Genomic DNA, 24453 nt, shown 5'->3' on the forward strand with positions numbered 1-24453 from the left:
ACACACACACACACACACACACACCCTGGAAACAAAGTGTCAAAAACTGGATAGAAGAAAGAACAAGTCAAAGATAGCTGAAAAAAACAAACAGTATTTGTTTCTCCTTCATCAGAGGCCCTACTCATATATTCATAAATCCCAAGTCAGTCTTGATTGCTGACTTTATTTTCTAAACTTATTTTTAAAACTTGGTTCAAACTGACATCTGGTTATGCCAAAAATTTAATCCACCTTGAAATGGTAAAGGTTTGTCCCCTCATTTTACAGAGAAATTAGGTGATATGATCCAGATAATTCCAAAAGAAGATTTCTAAAAATATTTCAATCAGTGTCAGCATTACTAGTATAAGCACAACCTTAAGTGTGGCTTTACTTAGAGGGAAAACACTAATTTGATTAGCACAATTTTAGAAACTAGTCTCTTTGTAGCACAGTACATAACAAAGAGGTTGAGAGCAAAGACTAGAGCCAAGAGTCAGAATGCTTGGTTCTGAATCTCAATTCTAGCATTCACTATGAAACCCTGAATCCATGCCTCAGTTTCCTTATTTGTAAAATGATGATCTTTCTTACAAGGCTTTTTGAAGGATTAAATGGTTTAATAATATATACAATGTTTAGAACAGTGCTTAGAATACTAAATGTGCTCAATTAATTGGTAACCATTATTACGATTACTCTACAGTTATTTCTCAAGGCTAAAGTAGAAGACACATGTTAGAAATAGCTATGGGATGCTCATACCCTTGAGCTCCAGCATAAGGAGCTGCCCTCTAGCCCAGGGCACGGTCCTGGCTTGGAGGATTACAATGGCTTTGTTAGGTGGGGATCCATGGTCACAGAAAACCAAATAGAAGGGTCTTGGGAGTTCTAACCAGTTTCAAAATGATTCTGGCCCAACCAGGATCCCCCAAATAATTAAGATAATTCTCCATAAGAGTAGCTTGGGTTTAGTTCTACCTAGACTTTCTAATATAACCCTATTACAGAACTGTTTGTATAAGGTCCAGAGGTGACCAGAAATGTTTAATACAAGACCTTTCCTCAGTATTATCTCTTAGTGTGATTAAAATATATTTAAAAATTTCAAAGAATATACACATAAGTCACAGTAAATCCCATAGGGACAGATATTCCATGAAAGCAGGGACTCAGCCTATTTGTTTGCTGCTGCATCCCTGGTGTTGCAACATAATTCATGGCACATAGTAAGCATTCTATAAAGACTTTCTTAAAAAAATGAATGCCCAGGAAATAGGTTTTTGTTGTTATTGTTGAATAACTCTTTCCCCTTCTTTCCTTCTCTGCTCTGTGAAACTGTTACTTAAAGGAGAAATGCATTATCTGATATCACTAGTAGCAGTCTCAGATATAGTAATAAGAAATGTACATTTAAAATTTTTTTTTTCCCAACGTTTTTTATTTATTTTTGGGACAGAGAGAGACAGAGCATGAACGGGGGAGGGGCAGAGAGAGAGGGAGACACAGAAGCGGAAACAGGCTCCAGGCTCCGAGCCATCAGCCCAGAGCCTGACGCGGGGCTCAAACTCACGGACCGCGAGATCGTGACCTGGCTGAAGTCGGACGCTTAACCGACTGTGCCACCCAGGCGCCCCAGAAATGTACATTTTAAAACTGTGCATTTTTATCTCAATCTAATCTGTGTAATAGTAACGCCTAATTACTGTACTTAAGAAAATACAGATTTTGTTAATGAGGCATTTTAAGTTGTATGGGAAAAGTACATTAACCCATGTATGGCACAACATTAAAAAAATTTTTTTTAGTGTTTATTTATTTTGAGAGAGACAGAGTGTGAGTTGGGGAGGGGCAGAGAGAGAGAGGGAGACACAGAATCCAAAGCAGGCCCCAGGCTCTGAGCTGTCAGCACAGAGCCCAACTCAGGGCTTGAACACACGAGCTATGAGATCATGACCTGAGCCAAAGTTGATGCTCAACCGACTGAGCCACACAGGCACCCCAAGGCACAACATTTTAAATATAACCTTAAGAGCTTCACAAACCTTCTCCCAAAACCCATTTTCCATGGACCTTAGTTTAGGTAAAATCATAACCATACAGACTCAACTTAGAATTTGTGATAATTCAGGTATAGTATACATGTAAGATTTAGACTGAATAAAAGTTTGAAATGATTTGTTCCTTTGTGAATACTGTAGTCTTGTTTTCCTTTTGCTTTATGATTAAAGATGCTGTAAATATATTTTACCATGACATTCTAATATGCAGTGTGGCCAACAATGATTTAAAATAATTTCTTTAATGTATTTCATTATCATTTTATAATGCATTTAATATCATCTATTTTGGCTTTAACATATACTTTATCATAATGGAATAACATGTTATCTCTTTATATCATTTCTGGTATACTTGGAAGAACAATGGGCAACTGAAAAGGAAAGTCTAACCTGATACCTGTGATTTTGGCCAAAGCATTTAACCTCTCTGTGTCAGTTTTCTCATCTGTAACACAGAAATAATACATACCAGCACTCACAAGAATACTGAGAAGATCAAATAATAATATATATAAAAGCATTAATTTGTTAATTTTAGTTAAAATTTAAATTTTTGAAAATAAGATTGGCTTTCTCTCAAATATTCTGAATTAGTAAGGCATAGACCTCAAGTCTGGTTCTACTTGGCTACGTTGTCAGAATAAACTTTTAGCTTTTGACATGCTACTGTGCTAAGTGGTAGCAGCTGAGGTTATAATCATGTCGAAACACATCCTCCAAATTCAAAGTGTTTTAACATAAGCAACGTAAAACTTTTATGTGAATATGAGGTTTGTGAACACTGTGATAATTTCAACTTACTCTTTTTTCCTACGACCATGAAAAAAACTGGCCCATTCAAAGCATGTCTTTTTGCTTCCAACCCAAAAAATGGAGGGAATACCAACTATGAGAGCCATCAGGTATTTCATCAGAAAGAGAATCAGGTCTGGACGACTCATTTGAGTAACCTACAAGAGAAAGAAAAATACCTTAAATATATAGAAAAAACTTTCTATCAAAGGCCATTATAAATCCTTTAAATAAACAACAGTAAAGTAATTCTACAATTTGATATTTTCACTTACATAGTTCTACAGTTAATTTTGTTATATGTAAAAGATACACACTCTTCAACTAAGTTTCTATTTTGTATTTTGAGTCCTATATTTTTCTTATTAGCTCACAATGGTATCTTCTAAAGAAAAAGATTATTAATGTAGAAAATAAGCCATGAGTAGGAATAGAGCCTCAAATATAATACCTATATTCTTCTTGGCCAATTCTGTTAGTCCTATCATTGATCATTACAATATAAAATTAGGGAAGTATTAATCCCCCCCCTCCATTTTATTAGTTTTTGTGCTTATCTTTTATAGCCCTTCCTTCTACCTACCTGCTGGCTGTTTTCAAGCTTCCTCTTTAACCTATGAGTTATCTGTAAGTACATTTTCTAGTTTCTATTGATATGAGTTTTTAAAAATCTCTTTTTATTGTTGGTTTCAATTTTAATTATTGTGGTTAGAGAACATGGTCTATATTATTCTGGTTACCTTAAATTTTGGAGACTTCCTTTGTGATTTAGGACACGATTTTTCTAAGTATTCCTTGTGTACTCGAAAATAGCACATACTCTCTGTTGGGTACAAAATCTCCTCTGTGTACTATATCAATTAGTTCTGTCGTTCAAATTTTCTATACATTCAATTTTCTGTTCACCTGTTTTAATAGAGGTATGCCAAAATCGATCACATAACCAGGGACTCATCAGTTTTCTTCGAATCCTGTCAGTTTTCACTTTCAAGCCTCTGTTAGATGTTATGTAAATTCAATAATGCTCTAGTTGCTCATTTTGCTTATTAATGCTCTTCACCTTAAACTGTATCTTATCTGAGATTAATATTGTCACATCAGCTTTTCACTTCATCACAGCAATAGATTTTCCAGGTGCATCCTTTCCTGTCTACCAATGTATTCAAGTCTGTCTGTTTGGGTTATACTGTTTCTTTTAAGCAGTATACAGTTTACTTCCACTAAAATATACACTCCATGAAGAGATTATTTTCTCCACTGTTTTATCCCCAGAATCTAGACCAGTGCCAGCACATAGTAGGTACTCAATAAACACATACATTTAGAAAATATAGTTCATTTTATTAAAAAAAATTATAGCTAAAATGATCAGCACCTTCATCTTTTTGAATACTCCTAGCACACTTTAGCCAACTATGGATTATTTTCCAGAAATTCAAAGCAACCTTTACAAAAATAATTATTTTTATTATCTTTAGTTATACTAAAGACAATAGTCTTTTTTGTCAAAAAGTACACCCTATGCCTACCTTTGGATTCCCTTTTCTTCTTGCTAAAGGATGACGTTTAGAAATTCTTACAGATAGGGTATGCCAGCGATAAATTATTTTAGTCTTTGCCTGAAATGTCTTTATTTTGCCCTCAATCTTGAATGGTGGTATAGATGGGTAAAGTTTCTCTTAGCATTTTAAAAACATTAGTTCATTGTCTTCTAGTTTCTATTGTTTCTGTTGAGAAGGTTAACTGATAATGTTTTAGAGATTTATTTCCTCTCTCTGGCAGCTTTTAAGTTTTTCTTTAACCTTTTCACTTTGTAGTTGCACTGAATGTTTCTCATTGTGATTTTTATTTCTTCTACTTAGTATGCAGAATGTACTTTTAATGTAAGGACCCAAGTTTTCATTTCTGGAGAATTTTCAGACATTAGGTCTTTGGTTACTGCTTCTTAGCCATTCTTATGGCCTCTTCTTCTAGAACTCCCATTAGATGTATACTGAAATTCCTCAATCCTTATTTTTCATGTTCTTAACTACATTACATAATTTTTTACTATTGCATGTCTCTCTATATTCTGTATTCTGGGTGAACTCTTGAGAATAACTTTCTTCTTCCCTAATTCCCTCTTCAACCATGTCTTATGTTAGGGTTCATTCTATCTACTGATTTAATTTTCATAAATTCAATTCTAAGATGTCTTAAAATTGGTTCTTATTTGTCTATTATTATTTCATTTCTGCTGACTTATCATAATTTCTTATTCTTTTAAATGGTTTATATTGTTTATCTTTTGGAGAATCCTAAACATTCTTATTCTTAAGTCTTTAAAAAATTATCTTACTACTTTCATTTCATCTGGTAGCAAATCCATCTTCTGATTGTTGATTTTGTTATATGCTTTCTAGGTTTGGCCTTTTTTTAAAAATTGTACTTTGGGATTTTAGTTTGCAGATCTTGAGTAAGAATTTTCTCTCTCTCTCCCTTCTTCTCTCCCTCATCTCACCCTGTCTTATGGCTTTTGGTTTGTCTTCACCAGTGCCCACAGGGACCTCATCAAAAACCAGGTTGTGTATTATTGGTTACTGGAGATTCAGGTATGGAGTCATTACAGTTTGGCTTAAATATTGAATGTCTTAAGGCTGTGCTGGCGCTCTCCCACATCTATAGATAATATTTTTATATTAACTACAGCTTCAGGGGACAGGTGGTATCACTATACAAACTTCATTTCAGGAGCAGGGAAGCCCCATTTCCAATTCCTTTTTTTTTTTTTTAATGTTTATTTATTTATTTTGAGGAAGAGAGAGAGGCAGTGTGAGCAGGGAAGAGGCAGAGAGAGAAAGGGAGAGAGTCCCAAGTAGGCTCTGCATTGTCAGTGCAGAACCCAACATAGGGCTTGATCTCATGAACCGTGAGATCATGACCTGAGCTGAAATGAAGAGCTGTCCACTTAACCAACTGGTGCACCAATTCTTATTTTTAACCAGTGAGCCTAGTTCTGGTCCTCTGACTTCCATGTGATACTTATACTTTTCAATACTCCCCAGAAACTGAACACCAAATCACCTCTTCATACCTGAAGTCGAGTAGGCCCATGTTTTTAATCACTGGTCATCAGTTTGCATTTCTATTATATAAATCAGTTTATTTTGCCTTTTATATTGATTTCATTTAGAAATTTTGTTATGTTTTATCTGTAACTGTGATTTTATGTTTATGTTCAGATTTTATGTTTATGTTTATTATAGTAGCCTGGTAAAAGCTCAAAACATAGAACTTATATTACAATTGTAACTTAGAACTAAGGTGTGATTCCTTTAGGATTTACCTAAAAAATCAAACAGCAAATATTTATAGATCATCCACCACTCTAAGAATAATTCTTTTCAAAGTCCCATGAGACTTATAAAACAGATGTAAGGTTTGATTAATGTTTCCATCAAGCTGATAATCTAAATGAAAATACAAATTAAAGAAACTACTGAATAGTTAAGAACTATAATTAAGAAGCAGATGGAGATGCTAAAGCAGATCACAAATAACCTCCTCATTAAAAAATACAACGGCTTGTTGTTGTTTAAGATTTTATTTTTAAGTAATCTCTATACCCAATGTGGCGCTTGAACTCACAACCCCAAGATCAAGATCAGTTGCATGGTCTACCAACTGAGCCAGCCAGACATCCCTGTTTCACTTTTTCTTAATACTTCTATGTAGCATCAGTTATTGATGACTATCTCACATTTTACAAAACTTTTATCTCCCCTGGCTTCTAGAACACTGTATAGTCATGATTATTCTCCTAATAAGGCATTACATTCTCACTTTCATTACTTTCTTCTTGACTTCCTACTCCTGTTCTTCTACCCTTTGTTCCCCCACTACCGTCTATACAAGAGTTCTTAAAGTCACTCCTCAATTCTCTCTTTATACTCTCAACTATCATTAAGACTTAGAAGTCATCTAGTCTTATTCTTTACCTAACAAATTAATTTGCTTTCAACCTATTGTATGAATATAATTAGACAGTGGTATTGATGATAAAATACAAGCTTGCTTCTTCCCACTTCCTTCTTCTAGCTATTCTTTTTTTTTCTTAATTCTTTTTAACGTTTATTTATTATTGACAGAGCATGAACAGGGGAGGGGCACAGAGAGAGGGAGACACAGAATCGGAAACAGGCTCTAGGCTCTGAGCTGTCAGCACAGAGCTCGACGTGGGGCTTGAACTCACAAACCACAAGATCATGCCCTGAGTCGAAGTCAGACGCTTAACCGAATGAGCCACCCAGGCACCCCCTCTTCCAGCTATTCTGGCCACCTGTCCTAGTTTTGTCCTTTGGTGCTATAAAGAATAAGGCTACCATTCCAGAAGTTCTTGCCAGTTCAATAAGATGCCGTGCCAGAAGCAACACACACACAAAAAAACACTGTAAATATTGGGAACAAGGAGACAAAAGACTATCCAGAAAATCCAAGAGAATCAAAGGGTTCAGTAACTAAGTTAGGCAAGATCATACAAAAATCAAATGTTTTCTTATATACCATCAATAACCAGAGAAGAAACATAATGAAAACAATTTCATTTATAATGCAAACAAAAACTAAAAAAATATCTAGAAATAAACCTAGCAAGAAATACAAAGAAAATGATAAAACTCTATCAAAGGACACAGAGAGAAAGAGTTCACGTTTCTACATGCAAACACGCAATGTTTTAAAGATATCAATTCAATTATCCCCCAAATTAATCCTATAAACTTGGTACAATCCAAAAAGAGCAATAGGATTTTTCATAGAATGTTGAAAGTTTAGTATATAATAAAAGTATTTCAAATAAATGGGGGAAAAGATCATATATCGTTTAATAAATAATTTTGGGATGGTTGGCAATCCGTCTGGAAACAAAATAATTTAGATGTCACTTCATATAAGAAAAGGAAATTCTAGACGGATTACAACAAATCATAAAAGTATGAAAAGAATGAAGAACATTTTTATAATGATGGTGCAGAAGGCCATTTAAAAAACAGTAACACTAAGGGGCACCTGGTGGCTCAGTCAGTTAAGCAACCTACTCTTGATTTTGGCTCAGGCCATGATCTTACAATTTGTGAGATTGCAGCCACGACAGACTCCATGCCTGCTTCAGACTCTTTCTTCTCTCTCTCTCTGCCCTTCCCCCTGCTCACGTGCTCTCTCTCAAAATAAATATTTAAAAAAATAAAAAAAAAAATTAAAAAGTAACATGAAAGAAGCCATAAGAGGAAAAGACTGACAGTTTTGATTACTAAAAACTTAAAATTTCTGCAGAACAAGAACTGTATTCACCTTAATAGATCAATGACTAACTAGGAATGTTAACTATATTATCTATCAATAAAGCAAACTAAGGAACAGAAACTAATAAAAATAGAAGAAACAAACAAAGGGAAGAAAACAGCAAATACACATGCACATGCCTGCATTCACACAGCTACAATTAAGAACAAAAATGGGGCACCTGGGTGGCTCAGTCAGTTAGGCATCAACCTCTTGCTTTTGGCTCAGGTCATGAGCTCGTGTAATTTGCGAGATTGAGACCTGTGTTGGGGGGAGGGATTCTCTTGGAATTCTCTCTCTTCCTCTCTGCCTCTCCCCTGCTTGCACATGCTCTCTCTCTCAAAATAAACATTAAGAAAAAGAGAACAAAACTAAAATAGCTTTAAGAGATTACTTTGCTCAATTCCATTCAAATAAACTTGAAAATCAATTGAAACAGATGATAGTAAAATATTAACTGATTCCACAAGTAAGCATAAAGTTGTACCTAACTCAACAGACTCTATAAAACAATAAAACTATATGTATCATTTATGAATTTTTATGCAAACAGAATCCAACAGCAAATTCAAAGAATATGCCATCACCAAAATACAAAGTACAAAAATACAATGATGGTTCAATAGGAAACCAATTTATAAATTCAACACACTGGATCAAAGGAAAAATATACATAATCATTTTCGTGTACGCCAAAGGCATTTGATAAATTGAACATCCATTTTTGTTTTTTAAAAAGTTATAATAGGGGCGCCTGGGTGGCGCAGTCGGTTAAGCGTCCGACTTCAGCCAGGTCACGATCTCGCGGTCCGTGAGTTTGAGCCCCGCGTCAGGCTCTGGGCTGATGGCTCGGAGCCTGGAGCCTGTTTCCGATTCTGTGTCTCCTTCTCTCTCTGCCCCTCCCCCGTTCATGCTCTGTCTCTCTCTGTCCCAAAAATAAATTAAAAAAACGTTGAAAAAGAAAAATTAAAAAAAAAAAAGTTATAATAAAATATGGAGATGATGAATAAGTTCTTAAAGTAACAAAATAACTATCTTGAGGCGCCTGGGTGGCTCAGTCGGTTAAGCACCCAACTTCAGCTCAGGTCATGATCTCACAGTTTGTGAGTTTGAGCCCCACGTAGGGCTCTGTGCTGACAGCTCAGAGCCTGGAGCCTGCTTCGGATTCTGTGTCTCCTTTTCTTTCTGACCCTGTCCTGCTCCTGCTCTTTGTCTCTCAAAAATAAAATAAACGTTAAAAAAATTTTTTTAATAACTCTATCTCAATCTAAAAGTATCATGCTTAATGGGAATGCCAGAAGCCACTAAATATTCTCATTAACGTCAGGAATACAAGAAGAATATGTACTATACCACCACTCTTAGCCTTGTTTCAACAGTTCTAACAGATTGCAACCAAAGAAACAAATTGTGAGTATAGAAACTATAAAGGAGATAAAATTATTATTTATAAGTAATATAATTTTATACCTGGAAAAACTAAGAGAAAGGTAAAAATTATTACAAATCATAAGGTGGCAAGGTACAAGGTAAAATACAGAAATCACTTTCATATATACATACATAACAATCAGTTAGTAGGCAAAAAAAAGGCCCTAAAATTCATATGTTGAAGTCTTAACTCTCAGTACCTCATAAGATGACTCATTTGGAGATAGAGCCTTTAAAGAGATAATTAAGGTTACATGAGGTCATATGGGTGGGTCCTAAACAAATCTGACTGGTGTCCTTACAAGAAGAAATTTGGACACCTACACACCAAGGATGCACCATGTGAGAAAAGACCATATTAAAAAAAAAAAAAAAAAGACTACTAGAAAAGGCCATGTGAGGAAATGGTAAGAGGGTGATCATCCACAAAACAAAGAGAGAGTTCTCAGAGGAAACCAACCCTGCTGATACCTTGATCTTGGACTTCCAGCCTCCAGAACTGTGAGAAAATAAACTTTTGTTGTTTAAACTGTCTAGTCTATAGTATACTGTTATGGCAGCCTTAGCAAACAAGTACAAACACAGTTTAAAAAAAAAAAAAAAGCTAAACAACTAGGAAGGAATAAATTTAATAAGAAAAATGAGTGATATATTGGAAGAACTTTAAAATATACTCCTCTTAAAACATGTTCTTTGCTAGAAACAATCACTATTATAAAAATGCAAATTCTCCTTGATTTCGCCATTAAATTTAACACAAGTCTAATAAAAATACCAACAGAGTTACCTGGGAATTAAACAGGATGATTCTAAAGTTCATATAGAAGAACACACAAGTCTAAACTGAAAGAGAAAAGAAATATGTAGGGGCCCCTGAGTGGCTCAGTTAGTTAAGCATCTGACTTTAGCTCAGGTCATGATCTAGCAATTTGTGGGTTCGAGCCCCACATCAGGCTCTGTGCTGACAGCTCAGAGCCTGGTGCCTGCTTCAGATTCTGTGTCTCCCTCTCTCTGCCCCTACCCCACTTGCATTCTCTCTCTCAAAAAATAAACATTAAAAATAAATAAATAAATAAGAAATAAGTAGAATTGAGCTATAATATAATTGTGTATACTGGAAGCATAGTTTTACTATTTATTACATGTGATATTTCAAGTCATCTGGAAAAGATGAATTATTCAGTAAGTGGATTCTAGTTAGGTATTTGGAAAAAAATAGCACTGAAGCCACACCATATCTCATACCAGGATAAATTCCTAGTAGATCAAAATTCAAATGTAAAAAAAAAGTAAACAACCAAAAAGAAACCACAAAGTTCAAGATGAAAGCTTTTAAATTCTCAGGATGGAGAATGACTTTCTAGTTATAACACAAAATCTACAAGCCATAAAAGTGAAGACAGATAAATCTGACTTCATAAAACCCCAACATTTCTGCATGGCTATAACTTCCATAAAGCCAAAAGACAATAAAAAAGCTGGTATAAAATTGTTACAAATGTATGGCAGATAAGGGGACTAATTTTATTAATAAATAAGTTTTATAAATAGATAAAAGTCTACTACTTAAGGAAAATTAGCAAAAGATATGGATAGTTTATAAAAAATGAAATACAAATATACGAGCTTAGGCTCACAGTTTAAAAAAATTAAAATTACATGACAATTCTACATTTTTAATCTATCAGATAGGTTAAGATCCAAGTCTGATAGTATGTTGCATTTGCAAATGTGTGGAGAAATATACTCTCATATATTGGAGATAGGAATATAAATCCATACCACTTCTATAAAAGACAATTTGGTAATATTTACCAAAATTATATACTTTATGAAGCTAATATAATATCATATGTCAACTGTATCTAAAAAATTATACTCTTGATCAAGCAATTCTTTTAAAAATTTATGTACAGATTTATTCACATTTATGTGAAATGATATATAAAAACTGTTTGCAATAGTAAAATATTAGAAACAATGTGTTTATCCAGTGAATGGCATATTATGAGGTCATAAAAAATATTGAGGAAGCCTTTTCTCTTCAGGTATTAGTCTCCAAGATATATAGTTAAATGTGAATAGTACCTACCATTTGAGTGAACAAAGAAAAAGGAATATACCTGCTTGTACATGCATAAGCATCTCTGAAAGGATATAAAAATTCATTGTAATATTCAAGTTACCTTGGGAAGGGCACTGGGTAGCTGGGAGACACAGGCATAAATGGGAGATTTTTTTTTCCCATATACTCATATAAATTTTGGGTTTTTAACTGTGTGAATATCTATTAAACATTTTTTTTTAATTTTTTTTTTAACGTTTATTTATTTTTGAGACAGAGAGAGACAGAGCATGAACAGGGGAGGGGCAGAGAGAGAGGGAGACACAGAATCTGAAACAGGCTCCAGGCTCTGAGCTGTCAGCACAGAGCCCGACGCGGGGCTTGAACTCACGGACCGTGAGATGGTGACCTGAGCCGAAGTCGGCCGCTTAACTGACTGAGCCACCCAGGCGCCCCTCTATTAAACATTTTTTAAGAATAAAAGTAGAGAACTTTATTTTTTTAAGTCTGAGCATTCCAAATATAAAACTAAGAGTTGGGTGTGGTATGAGGAAATATCTCCATGGAAGAGCAGTATATAAATGAGTATAATATTTCTGATAGACAATCTCACAGTACTTACTAAAAATTGTAATGTGTATACCTTTTAAGTGACAAATTCTGTTTCAAGAAATACACGCTAAAGGAACAGTAGACCAATAATAGGAAATTGTTTAAATAAAGATACATTCTAGTTAGGTATCTAGAAAAAATAACCAAATAAGTAGCCATTCAACAATGATAACGTAAGTAAAGTGAAAAAAGGAAGATACAGTGGTATGCTTATAAATGTTTAACAACTGGCTTTCTGGATGGAGGTAAGCTCTGTTTTGTAGCATCTACAAAGTCTGTAGTGTAAATACACCAACCATGCCACTTTCAAGCTACTCACTTACTATGGAGTCATGAAGAAAGGCACACAACTGCCTCTTGTGAGCCTGTGTGAGCAACCTCTAGTACACTACCAGGTGTAGACTAATGTATCAAATATGATATTTATATTTATTTATTTTTTTTTTTTTTTTTTGAGAGAGAGCGTGCAAGCGAAGGAGGGGCAGAGAGAGAGGGAGAATCCCAAGCAGGCTCTGTGCTGTCAGTGAACAGCCCCGACATGGGACTCAAACTCACAACCTGTGGGATCAGGACATGAGCTGAAATCAAGAGTTGGACGCTCAACCACTGGGCCACCCAGGCCTCCCATTTATATTTAAAAATTACATATAATATCTGTAACATATTACATACATATCGAATATGACTTTTTAGTGTTTTGTTACATATCACTATGCACTGTTCTAGCTATCTACTCTTGTGTAGACACCAAAACTTAATAGCTTGAAACAGGTACTTATTATCTCTGACAGTTCTGTGAGTTGACTGGGCTCAGTTGGGTGACTCTCACTTGGGTTTCTTGCATAGTTGCAGTTAATTCCAGCCCCATTTGTCATTTAACTGCATCATCTATCTGAACGTAATACTGAGATGGATATACATATAAGATGGTTTCTTCACTCAAACATGTAGAATATCAGTTAGGATTGCTGGGAAAGGTGGGAGGCTGGCTGGGACCTTTCCCTGCTCTCCTCTTCCTCCCTTCATGCAGCCTCACCATATAAGCTTATGACTAGTTTGGAGTTCCACACATTTTGTGGTTTCAGAGCAGGCTGACTTCTTACTAGAGGTTTGTTCCTCTCACAGGAAGCATTTCAAGAAAACCTGGAAAAAATGGCAAGGCTTCTTATGACTTAGCCTCAAGGTCACACAGAATCACTTTTGCTGCATTCCACTAATCAAAAACAAGTCACAAAGCCAGCCCGATTCAAGCAAAAGAACTACGTAGACAAGAGCAAAAAGTGTGATTCACTGGCTGGAGGCAACAGAGTATATATTTCTACAGTAGCTACCAAAATGTTAGAAAGGGGTGCCAGCTTGGCTCAGTCAGTAGAGCATGTGACTCTTGATCTCAGGGTTGTAAGTTCAAGCCTCACATTGGGTGTAGAGATTAAAAATAAAATCTTTAAAAAAATGGTAGCGTCAGAGGCTTAACTGACTGAGCCACCCAGGTGCCTCTGACAGCTCAGAACCTGGAGCCTGCTTTGAATTCTGCGTCTTTCTCTCTGCTCTCTCTCTTTCTCAATAAATAAACATTATTTTTTTAAATGTTAGAAAAATATAAAGAAAAATGCAAATACTGGTTATACTGATGGGGAGGTGTGTTTTTCTTCCTAGCATGTTTTACAATATTTTCCTAATATTCTGGAATTTTTTTAAGTGGAGAAAACCATATGTATATAATCAACATTTACAAAACATATTAACCACGAGAATTTCTCTCGTATTAATGGAATGTTAAAAGCTCATGAGATACAGTGTAAATCTAGATTATGGTAGATACCAGTAAATGTTCTACAAATGAATTGCTCTAAGAAAATACCAAGTTATATTCGTATTTAATAAAGCGTATAGTGAATATCATAAGTATCTAAAGTAAGTTATATAAAGAGACCAATGATCACCTAAATAGAACACTTGATGATGAGCTGTAAATGAATCAATGCCCAGGACTTATATTCAGCATTTACACACACACACACACGCGCGCACACACACACACACACACATCTTGTGACTTCCTTATATTCTCTACTATGGCACATTATTTCTTGAACACAGATCTTCACATAATAATAAGAACAAACGAATACAGACAGTATGTAAAATGAGTTGAAACATGTAAAGTACTTAGAACTGCACTTGACATCTAATAAATGCTCAAACATGTGGTACATGGGTACTACTGTCCCAGAAGATACTAAAAGATAATCCATAGTAAGATATTCTGTGGTAAAATACAATTGGATATTATTATAATTCCTCCTTGGATATTCACATGCATATTCATATATTAAAGGCTCTGAGAAGTCCTGAAGTAAACAACCATTTATCTTTGTTTATTCCAGTGTTTCCAATGCTATTATATACAGTTAAATTTCCCCATGTGAAAATTGAGGGATTAGACTAGGTAAATTCTAAGGTTTATCCTAATAACCTGTAGCCCTATTAATCTTTTTTTTTTAACTTTATGTATTTATTTTGAGAGAGAGACAGACAGACAGAGCAAGCACAAGCAGGGAACAGGCAGAGAGGGAGGCAGAGAGAGAATCCCAAGCAGGCTCTGCACTGACAGTGCAGCCCCTAATGTGGGGCTCAAGTTCACAAACTGTGAGATCATGACCTGAACCCAAATGAGATGTTTAACTGATTGAGCCACCCAGGCGCCCCTAATCTTTTTGTTTTTAATGTTGTTGTTTTTTTAAATTTATTTTGAGAGAGCAAGCGAGTGAGCAGGGGAGCACCAGAGAGAGGAGAGAGAGAATCCAAAGCAAGCTTGCATTGTCAGCACACAGCCCAAGGTGGGGCTTGATCTCAAGGTTAGTATGATCGTGACCTGAGTCGAAATCAAGAGTTGGATGCTTAACTGACTGAGACACCCAGGCACCCCTGTAATCCTACTATTCTTGAAAATTTTTCTAGGGGAATTAGAGACTAGTCTCTAATTTTTACTAGGTCTAATTTTGCTCCAAAAGTTATTTTCCATGATTTAAAAATCTATCATAGTAGTTAACACATATATTTTAACCATAACTATATACTTTTGACTCACAAAAGAGAAAGTTCCTATAAAAGTGGAGGAAGATAAGGGGAAGAATGAGACCATTCAGAAGCATGCTTCAAATCATATCAGCTTATATTCAGTGAATGGTGAGAAAAGAATAACTGAAGAAAAACAATTATTTGTAAATGTAAAGACAGGGCTCACATAATAAATAGGAAGAAGGTCAAGAACCTAAAAATTAAAACTAGTCAAAACTGTAATTAAGGTATGGAGGGAGATCTAATCAGATTTGAGTACAGAAGCAGAGCTATTATGTAATGTGAAAACAGCACTGGCCTGAGCAATGTGACCTTGATAAAACCATTTTTAAAAAATTGCAGGCTTTAACTTAATGACTTTGAGGTTGCCTTCAATTCCAGATGACTGGTCATCTGCAGTCTAAAATACTCTTCTTCAGAGATCTTATCCAGTCAAATTCCTTCGTTTTATATGTGTGGAATCAAAGTAGGGAGGTAGACTGATTTGCTCAAGGTCATATAGCTAATTATTTCAGTCACTCAAGTACTGAGTGCCTACTATATCCTGGTACAAGAGATTTAACAGTAAATGAGTCAGAAAATTCTCTGCTCCACTGAGCTTACATTCTAGGGAGAGGTGGGGGCAGGGTGAGGGTGGAGTGCTGTCAATTAACAAGGAAATAAAGAAATCCTGTGATATCAGGTGGTAATAAAAACTCAGAACTAAAGCAGAGCAGGGGATAAAGTTTTGGAGGTGGTGCAAGTGCATGGGCCACATATTTTAGATCAAAATAGTGAGAAAAGGCATCTCCGAGAATACAGTATTTAAACAGGGATTCGGAATATACTCTGCAGTGAGAGTATTTCAAGCAGTAGGAATAGCAATGACAATAATCCTGAGAGAACAAATCTGTTGTTTCTCAAGATCAATAACAAGGAGACCAGCGTGTCTAGAGCAGAGCAAGCAAGCAGAAAGGTAGGCAGTAGGTCAGAGAAGGCAGGAACCACATTATAAATGGCCCTGCAGGCAATAAAGAAAATGATGACTTTTTTCTTAAGAGTAACAGGAAGTCATTTGAGGGTTTTGTTTGAAGGCACAATATGATCTCATTTATGTTTTATTTTTTTAATGTTTATTTATTTTTGAAGGAGAGAGAGACAGAGTGTGAGTGGGGGAGGGGCAGAGAAGGAGGGAGGCACACAATTGGAAGCAGGTTCTAGGCACAGAGCCCGATGCGGGGCTCAAACTCACAAGCTGTGAGATCATGACCTGAGCCGAAGTCAGACACTTAAACTGACTGAGTCACCCAGGCACCCCTCATTTATGTTTTAAAAAGTTCACCCTGGTCACTTATTGTAAACAAATTGTAAAGGAACAAGAATAGAAGAAGATGAACTGGAAGGCCACTGTTGAAATATCAAATAGCGTTGGACCAAGGTAGAAGTGAAGGTGGTCGGAAGTTGATGGGTTGGGTGTGATGAGGTATGTGAGAAAAAGAGGGTTCGAAATGGCTCCTAATTTGGGGTGAGAGCAACTCATGAATCATAACATAATTTACTAAATGGGGGAAGAACCGGGGATGTGACACAGGAAGCAGGTTCTAGGAGAAAAACAAAGAGTTCTGTTTTAGACATGTTAAGTTGCAAATGCCTTGTAGATTTCTGAAAGGAAATGTGTGTGTGTGTGTGTGTGTGTGTGTGTGTGTTTATGTCTGGAACTCAGAAATGAAGTTGGGCTATATAGTCTAAAACATGGGACTGGACAAGACAATCCAGGTAAGGGGAGGGAGGAAAAAAGATATCCTAAGTGAGAAACCATGTCTTCTAACTTCTTTAGTGTTTTAAACTGCATTGTACTGCCTTTTATGAATCAGAAATACTGTCCACATAACAGAAATGCTTGAATTAAAGGGAAGAAGTGCTAAAAACAAAAAGCAGTGAAGTCAACAACAAATCAGTAAAAACAGCAACAACCAAAATCTTCAATCAGGCAAGGCAATACAGTGAGGAACTGAAGGACAGAGGGATATAACATGGAATATTTTGTATTATAAGATTCTGGTTAAAACCAAAATTCCAGGGATGACAAATCAGCACCTGCCCATGTTCAGAATACAAAGCAACTCAAGAAATAACCTTTGTGAACGTGCCGTATGCAAAGAGTGCTGGAGCCAGAGGGCCAAGACTCTGCAAAAGAATGGCCAACCTATTGCTGTAAGGAAAGGAATTTTCCCTTATACACAAGGAAAAAGAGAAAAGAAAATGCATTATTATCTAGCTGTAAAACACACAAAAAATTCAGGCAGTTAGCATGTAAAACAGGATCTGTAGTAGCTAGAAAGGCAAAACTCACTAAAGAAAAATATTTAAATAAAGGAAAAGGGGGGCACCTGGGTGGCACAGTAGGTTAAGCTTTCAACTTTGGCTCAGGTCATGATCTCACAGCCAGGCTAATGAGTTTGAACCCTGCTTTGGGCTCTGTGCTGACAGCTCAGAGCCTGGAGCCTGCTTCGGATTCTGTCTCCCTCTCACTCTGCCCATCTCGCACTCACACTCTCTCTCAAAAATAAACATTAAAAAAAATAATAAAGGAAAAGGAATACAATGTTCAGTTTTTATTTTAAAACAGCCCTATATTGAGCTGAATGCTTACAGATGTTTTTTTTTTTTTTTGAGGAAAAAACCCACCAAATACCTCAGTTCCTGGTATAATAAGAATGGACAAACAAGAAACTTTACTGTCTCATTTATAACTGTCCTTTTAAAACACTATATTCCTGGGACGACTGGGTGGCTTGATTTTGGCTCAGGTCATGATCCCAGGATCATGGGATCAAGCCCCACATCAGGCTCCATGCTGAGTGTGGAGCCTGCTTGGGATTCACTCTCTCTCTGCCCCTCTCCCATATGTACATGCTCTCTCCAAATATAAAAAGTGAGTAAGTTTTAAAAAGTTAAAAAAATAATAAAATGCTATATTCCTACTGATGCTAAAATAAATCAACTTAATAATGCAAAAAACTGACCTGACATATTTCTTTGGTCTATTTACTGGGAACTAAAGGAGAATCCCAGGAAGAGAAGGTAGACAATCAGCATCTACTCTAAGCCCTGTATCTTGATTACTATAATTTTTCTACAACAGCCTGGCTAGCTGTGAAAAGCCTACATTCACTCTCTTCTGAATAACTGATCTCCTCTACCACCACTCTAATTTCAACCAATAGAAAGTTGCAATATGGTATTATTCAACCATAATATGAAAAATATTTTTCCATATTTTGTTTTTTTCAAAATTAGAACCATAATCCACCAAAGACCCCTGAACTTAAGTTCTTTTTAATTATATAGAAAAAATTATGTTATGGGAGAAAACAACCTCACAAAGAAAGAAAACCACCAAGGGTGTATTTTTGGCTGTTGTGGTGACCTAAATTCAATTATTGTTTTTGAGACTTTGGATTTGAATCAGGTTGCAGAGTCTTTGGCCACTTTCCCTATCAAGTGGAATCTATACTAATGGAAACACATATTGCATTAGGTTTGCTTTCATTTTATTTATTTAATGTCATCTTATATAACCTTCTTTTATGTTATTTTCTGCCTGTTTTGCTTTCATTTTTAAAAAGATCCATTACAAATGTTGACTTACATTAAGCCTGTGGTCCCCTAAAGCCCACATAAAAATAAACTATTGATCAGGCTCATGCAGAATCTATCATGTTGATAAGTGACAACAGTTTTAGAATACAGGTCTTCTGATTCCAAATTTTGTGCACTTATACACTACATTGCTCTATCTGCCTTTCATTCTGCTTTGAAAAGTCACCTACTTGCCCCATCAGATATAAAGACTTATGGTAATGCTATGGTAATTAAGACAATGATAGAAAATAAAGGACAGAAAACAAACCATGGAATAGTGAAATAAGTTTCACACATGTAACTTAACATATGACAGAGGCAGCACTACAGATCAGTAGATAAAAGATGGACTAAATAAATAGCACTAATTGGATATCTATATACTTAAAAAATAGTATTTCCCCTGCACACCAGATATAAAAATAAATTCTATAGTTTAAAAATCATAAATCTGGAAAGCAAAACTTTAAAACTGCTAGACAAAAACACAAATGAATATTTCTTTTATTTAAAATTTTTTTTCATGTTTATTTATTTTTGTGAGAGAGAGAGACAGAGCATGAGCAGGGAAGGGGCAGAGAGAGAGAGGGAGACACAAAATCTGAAGCAGGCTCTAGGCTCTGAGCTGTCAGCATAGAGCCCAACGCAGGGCTTGAACTCACGAATGGTGAGATCATGACCTGAGCCGAAGTTGGACACTTAACTGACTGAGCCACCCAGGTGACCCCAGATGAATATTTTTTATGACCTTCAGGTAGAGATTTCTTAAAATACATTTAAAAAAAAACAACAAAGAAAAAATGGATATCTACATTAAAATTTTAAACTTCAGTTCAACAAAGGACACCATTAAAAAAGTAAAAAGCCAAGCTAGATGGTATCTGTAATGTATAAACTGACAAAGAATTGTAATCCAGAATATATGTGTGCATATTTGTGTGTGTGTGTATAAAAAAAAGCAATTCACAGAAGACAAAACCTAAACAGTTAATGAACATAAGAAGTTCAATCTTACTAGCAATACAAATTAAAGAATTTGAGGAATTCTCAAATTAGGGAAATACAAATTAAAATAGCAATGACTACAATAAGATTGCTCAAAATTAAAAGGTCTGATGACACCAAATGATGATGAGGATGTAAAATAATGAAAACTTTCTGTACTTTCATATGGGGGGGGTGTCTAAACTGGTTAAACCAGGGGCACCTGGGTAGCTCAGTCAGTTAAGCACCCAACTTCAGCTCAGGTCATGATCTCACAGTTCGTGGGTTCGAGCCCCACGTCAGGCTGTGTGCTGACAGCTCAAAGCCTGTAGCCTGCTTCAGATTCTGTGTCTCTCTCTCTCTGTCCCCCCACCCCCAACTCATGCTCTGTTCTGTCTCTCTCTCTCAAAAATAAATGAACATTAAAAAAAAAAAAACCCTTTAAATTGGTTAAAACATTTTGGAAAGCAATTTGGCAACATCTTAGTAAAGCTGAAGAATCACAGATTTTATGACCCAACAATTACATTTTTAGGTATATATTCTAGAGAAGCTCAAATGGATACACAAGAATATTCATAGCAGCATTATTTATAATAGAGGAAAAAAAGGTACCACCTGAATATCCAGAGTAAAATAAACAAACGTGATATAGTCATACAACAGAATACTGAACAGCAGAAAAAGCAAATAAACCCTTATATATTACCGCATCTCACAAACACAATGTATGACAAAAGCAAGCTGTAAAAAATGCATAGTTTTGACACTATAACGTTATAAAATAAATACTATATATAATTTAGGAAAAAATACATGTAAGTAAATATCTAAGTAAACATACAAAAACACCAAGTTCTAAATAATGACAGTTTAGAAGAGAGTTTCAATCAGGGAGGGAGATCTGAGGTTTTGGTAGTGTTTTATTTATTAAGTGGTTGACAAATCTATTGGTATCTCATGTTTACTCTTCATATATCTCTGTATGTCAGAAACATTTAAAACAACTTTTAAAAAGAAAAGACAAAAAGGAAGTCAAGGATCCTGTAATTACAATACTTTGTTCCTCTCGGGGTGGCAATAGTTCTAAAATTTATTTATTTATTTTTAAATGTTCATTTATTTTGCGAGAGAGAGAATGAACACAAGCAAGGGAGGGGTAGAGAGAGGAGAGAGAATTCTAAGCAGGCTCCACACTGTCAGTACAGAGCCGGACACGGGGCTCAATCCCACAAACCGTGAGATCAAGATCTGAGCTGAAATCAAGAGTCGGAAGCTTAACAGACTGAGCCACCTAGGCACCAAAGCAGTACTATGTAGGATAAGTAGAGAGCTAATTAGTAATTCACTTCTTTCATTAGATCTGTATCTATGCATCTTCCTTTTACTTTCCAAGTTTATCTTTTCCAATCTTTGGCCTATTGACTTATTTCTAACCCTGTGAAAATAAATACAGTAAGCTGATTAGGAAGGAATTAACTAGTAAATGCTCAGAAAGGTAACCACAGAGTATTATTACCTCAAAAATTTATCATGACATCTTGATATATTGTGCCTATTATTTAATTAACTTCATAAAAACCCACAAATGAGGTTAAGGCTTAAAGCCCAAATTTATCCAATAACTTAAAATTAAAGCAAAAATAATTCAGTTATCTCATTCCAGTCTACCTTTGCTTTGATAGCATTATGAAAAAGAAAATCTCTTCTTCAGAAGTTACACTTGATTAATAAAGCACAACATCTTGAATTTTCATCCAAATTATACCTGAGATAAAAAATAATCACTGTGATGTCACTTTAGTCTTACAAATTAGAAATAACTAGAAAATGGAAAGTATACTATATACATATACTTTACAATATGTATGCAATAACTGGGAAGCAAATAATTAAAAACATTGTAGAATTTACACTTGATCTTGATGCACATAAAGAATTCTCATGTTCATTCACAATATGATGATGACCATTCATCTTGTGAAAAGCATAATCTTTCTTTTTTAGATTAAAAAAATAAACTAGTTTTCCCCCCAACAAATAAAGGGTAAATCGTTCTGAAAAGTTCCATTCTCTCTTCCAAAATATTAACTGAAGAAACTAAATTAGTATGTCATTAAGTATAAAATAATGTAACAGAAACATGGTTTAGATTTTGCCAAGCATTATTACTACAACAGATCAACTTCCTCAGCCTTGCAAAAACTATTTAGGGGATAGACCATGTTCAGAAATGAGTTATTTGAAACTCCTCAAAATTGCTCTGCAATCTCATGATTTATAGATTAATAAAACAAGACATTAATGAAAGAAATGCAAGACAAATAAATGGAAAGGTAATTTGTGCTCATGAATTAGAAAAATTAATATGGTTGAAATGTCCATTATTGCCTAAGAAAATCTACAGATTAAATGCAATCCCTACCAAAATTCCAATGGCATTTTCACAGAAATAGAACAAATAATCCTAAAATTTGTTTGGAACCACAAAACACAAAATAGCCAAAGCAACCTTAAGAAAGGAGAACAAAGATGGAGACATCACGCTCCCTGATTTCAAACTATATTACAAAGCTATAGCAATCAAACCAGTATGGTATTGGCATAAAAACAGACACGCAGATCAACAGAACAGAGAGCCCAGAAGTAAACGCATGCATACATATATGGTCAGTTAATTTACAACAAAGGAGTTAAGAATATACAATGGGGAAAGGATAGTCTCTTTAATAAACAGTGTCAGGAAAACTAGACAGTTTTAATCCATACACAGAAAAGGACTCAAAATAGATTAAAGACTTGAATGTAAGATCTGACACCATTAAACTCCTAGAAGAAAACACAAGCAGTAAGCTCCGTGACTTGGTCTTGGCAATAAATTTTGGGATATGACAACAAAGGCAAAAGTAACAAAAGCAAAACTAAACAAGTTGCACTACATCAACTAACAAGTTTCTGCAGAGCAAAGGAAAGCATCAACAAAAGGATGCTTCCATACAACCCACTGTATGGAAGAAAATATTTGCAAATCATATAGTTGATAAGGGATCAATATCCAAAATACATAAATAACTCATACAACTTCAAAGCAAAACAATATTCAATCCAATTTAAAAATGGGCAGAAGATCTGAATAGACAGCTCTCTGAAGACACGGCAGACATGTACATGAAAAGATGTTCAACATGGCTAATTATCAGGGAAATGCAAATCAAAACCACAACATCACCTCACACCTGATAGGACTATTATCAAAAAGGCAAGAATGCGTCAGCAAGGATGTGGAGAAAAGGGAACCCTTGTTCCCTATGGTGCAGGCACTATGGAAAACAGTGTAGAGGTTCCTCAAAAACTTAAAAATAGAACTACCATATGATCCAGCAATTCCACTTCTGGGTATTTCTCAAAAGAACATGAAAACACTAACTTGAAAAGATCTATGCACCCCTGTGTTCACTGCAGCATTATTTACAATATCAACATACACAAACAACCTGTGTCCACTGACAGATGAAGTGATAAAGAAAATGTGGTGTACACACACACACACACACACACAAAATCTTAGCCAGCCATACAAAAGGATGAACTTTTGCCGTTTGTGGCAGTATGATTGGATCTTTACAGCATCATGCTAAATAAGTCAAACAGAGGAAGACAAATGCCATATGATCTCACTTATATGTGGAATCCAAGAAACAAAACCAAGCTCACAGATACAAATTGGTAAAACAGATTGGTAGTTAAGAAATGAGTGAAGGGGGTCAAAAGATACAAACTTCCAGTTTTAAAATAAGTCATAGGGATGTAATATATAGCATGGTGACTAAAGTTAATGCTACAGTATCACATATTTGGAAGCTACTAAGAGTAAATCTTAAAAATTTTCCTAAGAAAAAATTGTTATAATTATGTATGGTAATAAATGTTTAAACTAGACTTATTGTGGTGATCATTTCACAGTACATACAAACATTGAATCATTATGTTGTACACCCTAATGTCAATTATACCTCAATTAAAAAAACCTGATCTTACATTTTAATACTTAAAATGATAAAAACAATTTCCATTTGGAATAAATAGGCACAAACTTTCCAATTTCATGAATATATTCTGAAACACCTGAATCACTTTCCAGAAAGCATGAGTTTCTATTAATCACATTCACTTTAAAAAATAGTTTTCCTTTCAATTAGGCCAATGCTAGGAAAGCTCTTTGAAATTTTCATTAAGACATGCATGAAATGTGGTTTTATGGTTCTAATTTATGTTTACAGGTATAAAGCAAAAGTTATGACACCTAGCATCAAAATACATGGTTAATTATGCTTTCTGGATCTTAAGGTCAAAAATGGTTGGGGCGCCTGGGTGGCGCAGTCGGTTGGGCGTCCGACTTCAGCCAGGTCACGATCTCGCGGTCCGTGAGTTCGAGCCCCGCGTCAGGCTCTGGGCTGATGGCTCGGAGCCTGGAGCCTGTTTCCGATTCTGTGTCTCCCT

General features: G+C 35.4%; 1 protein-coding gene across 3 annotated transcripts in view; it reads right to left on the reverse strand.

The window, feature by feature from the left end:
* Window positions 1-24453, reverse strand: part of FZD3 (frizzled class receptor 3) — a 95461-nt gene that overhangs the window by 14674 nt on the left and 56334 nt on the right. For all 3 annotated transcript variants that reach the window (XM_049632371.1, XM_049632372.1, XM_049632374.1), the window contains one exon: window positions 2847-2995. In XM_049632371.1, the coding sequence (XP_049488328.1) occupies window positions 2847-2995 (149 nt within the window). The remainder of the gene's footprint in view (window positions 1-2846; window positions 2996-24453) is intronic.

Source organism: Panthera uncia, chromosome B1 (genome assembly GCF_023721935.1).
Source record: "Panthera uncia isolate 11264 chromosome B1, Puncia_PCG_1.0, whole genome shotgun sequence".
Lineage (NCBI taxonomy): Eukaryota > Metazoa > Chordata > Mammalia > Carnivora > Felidae > Panthera > Panthera uncia.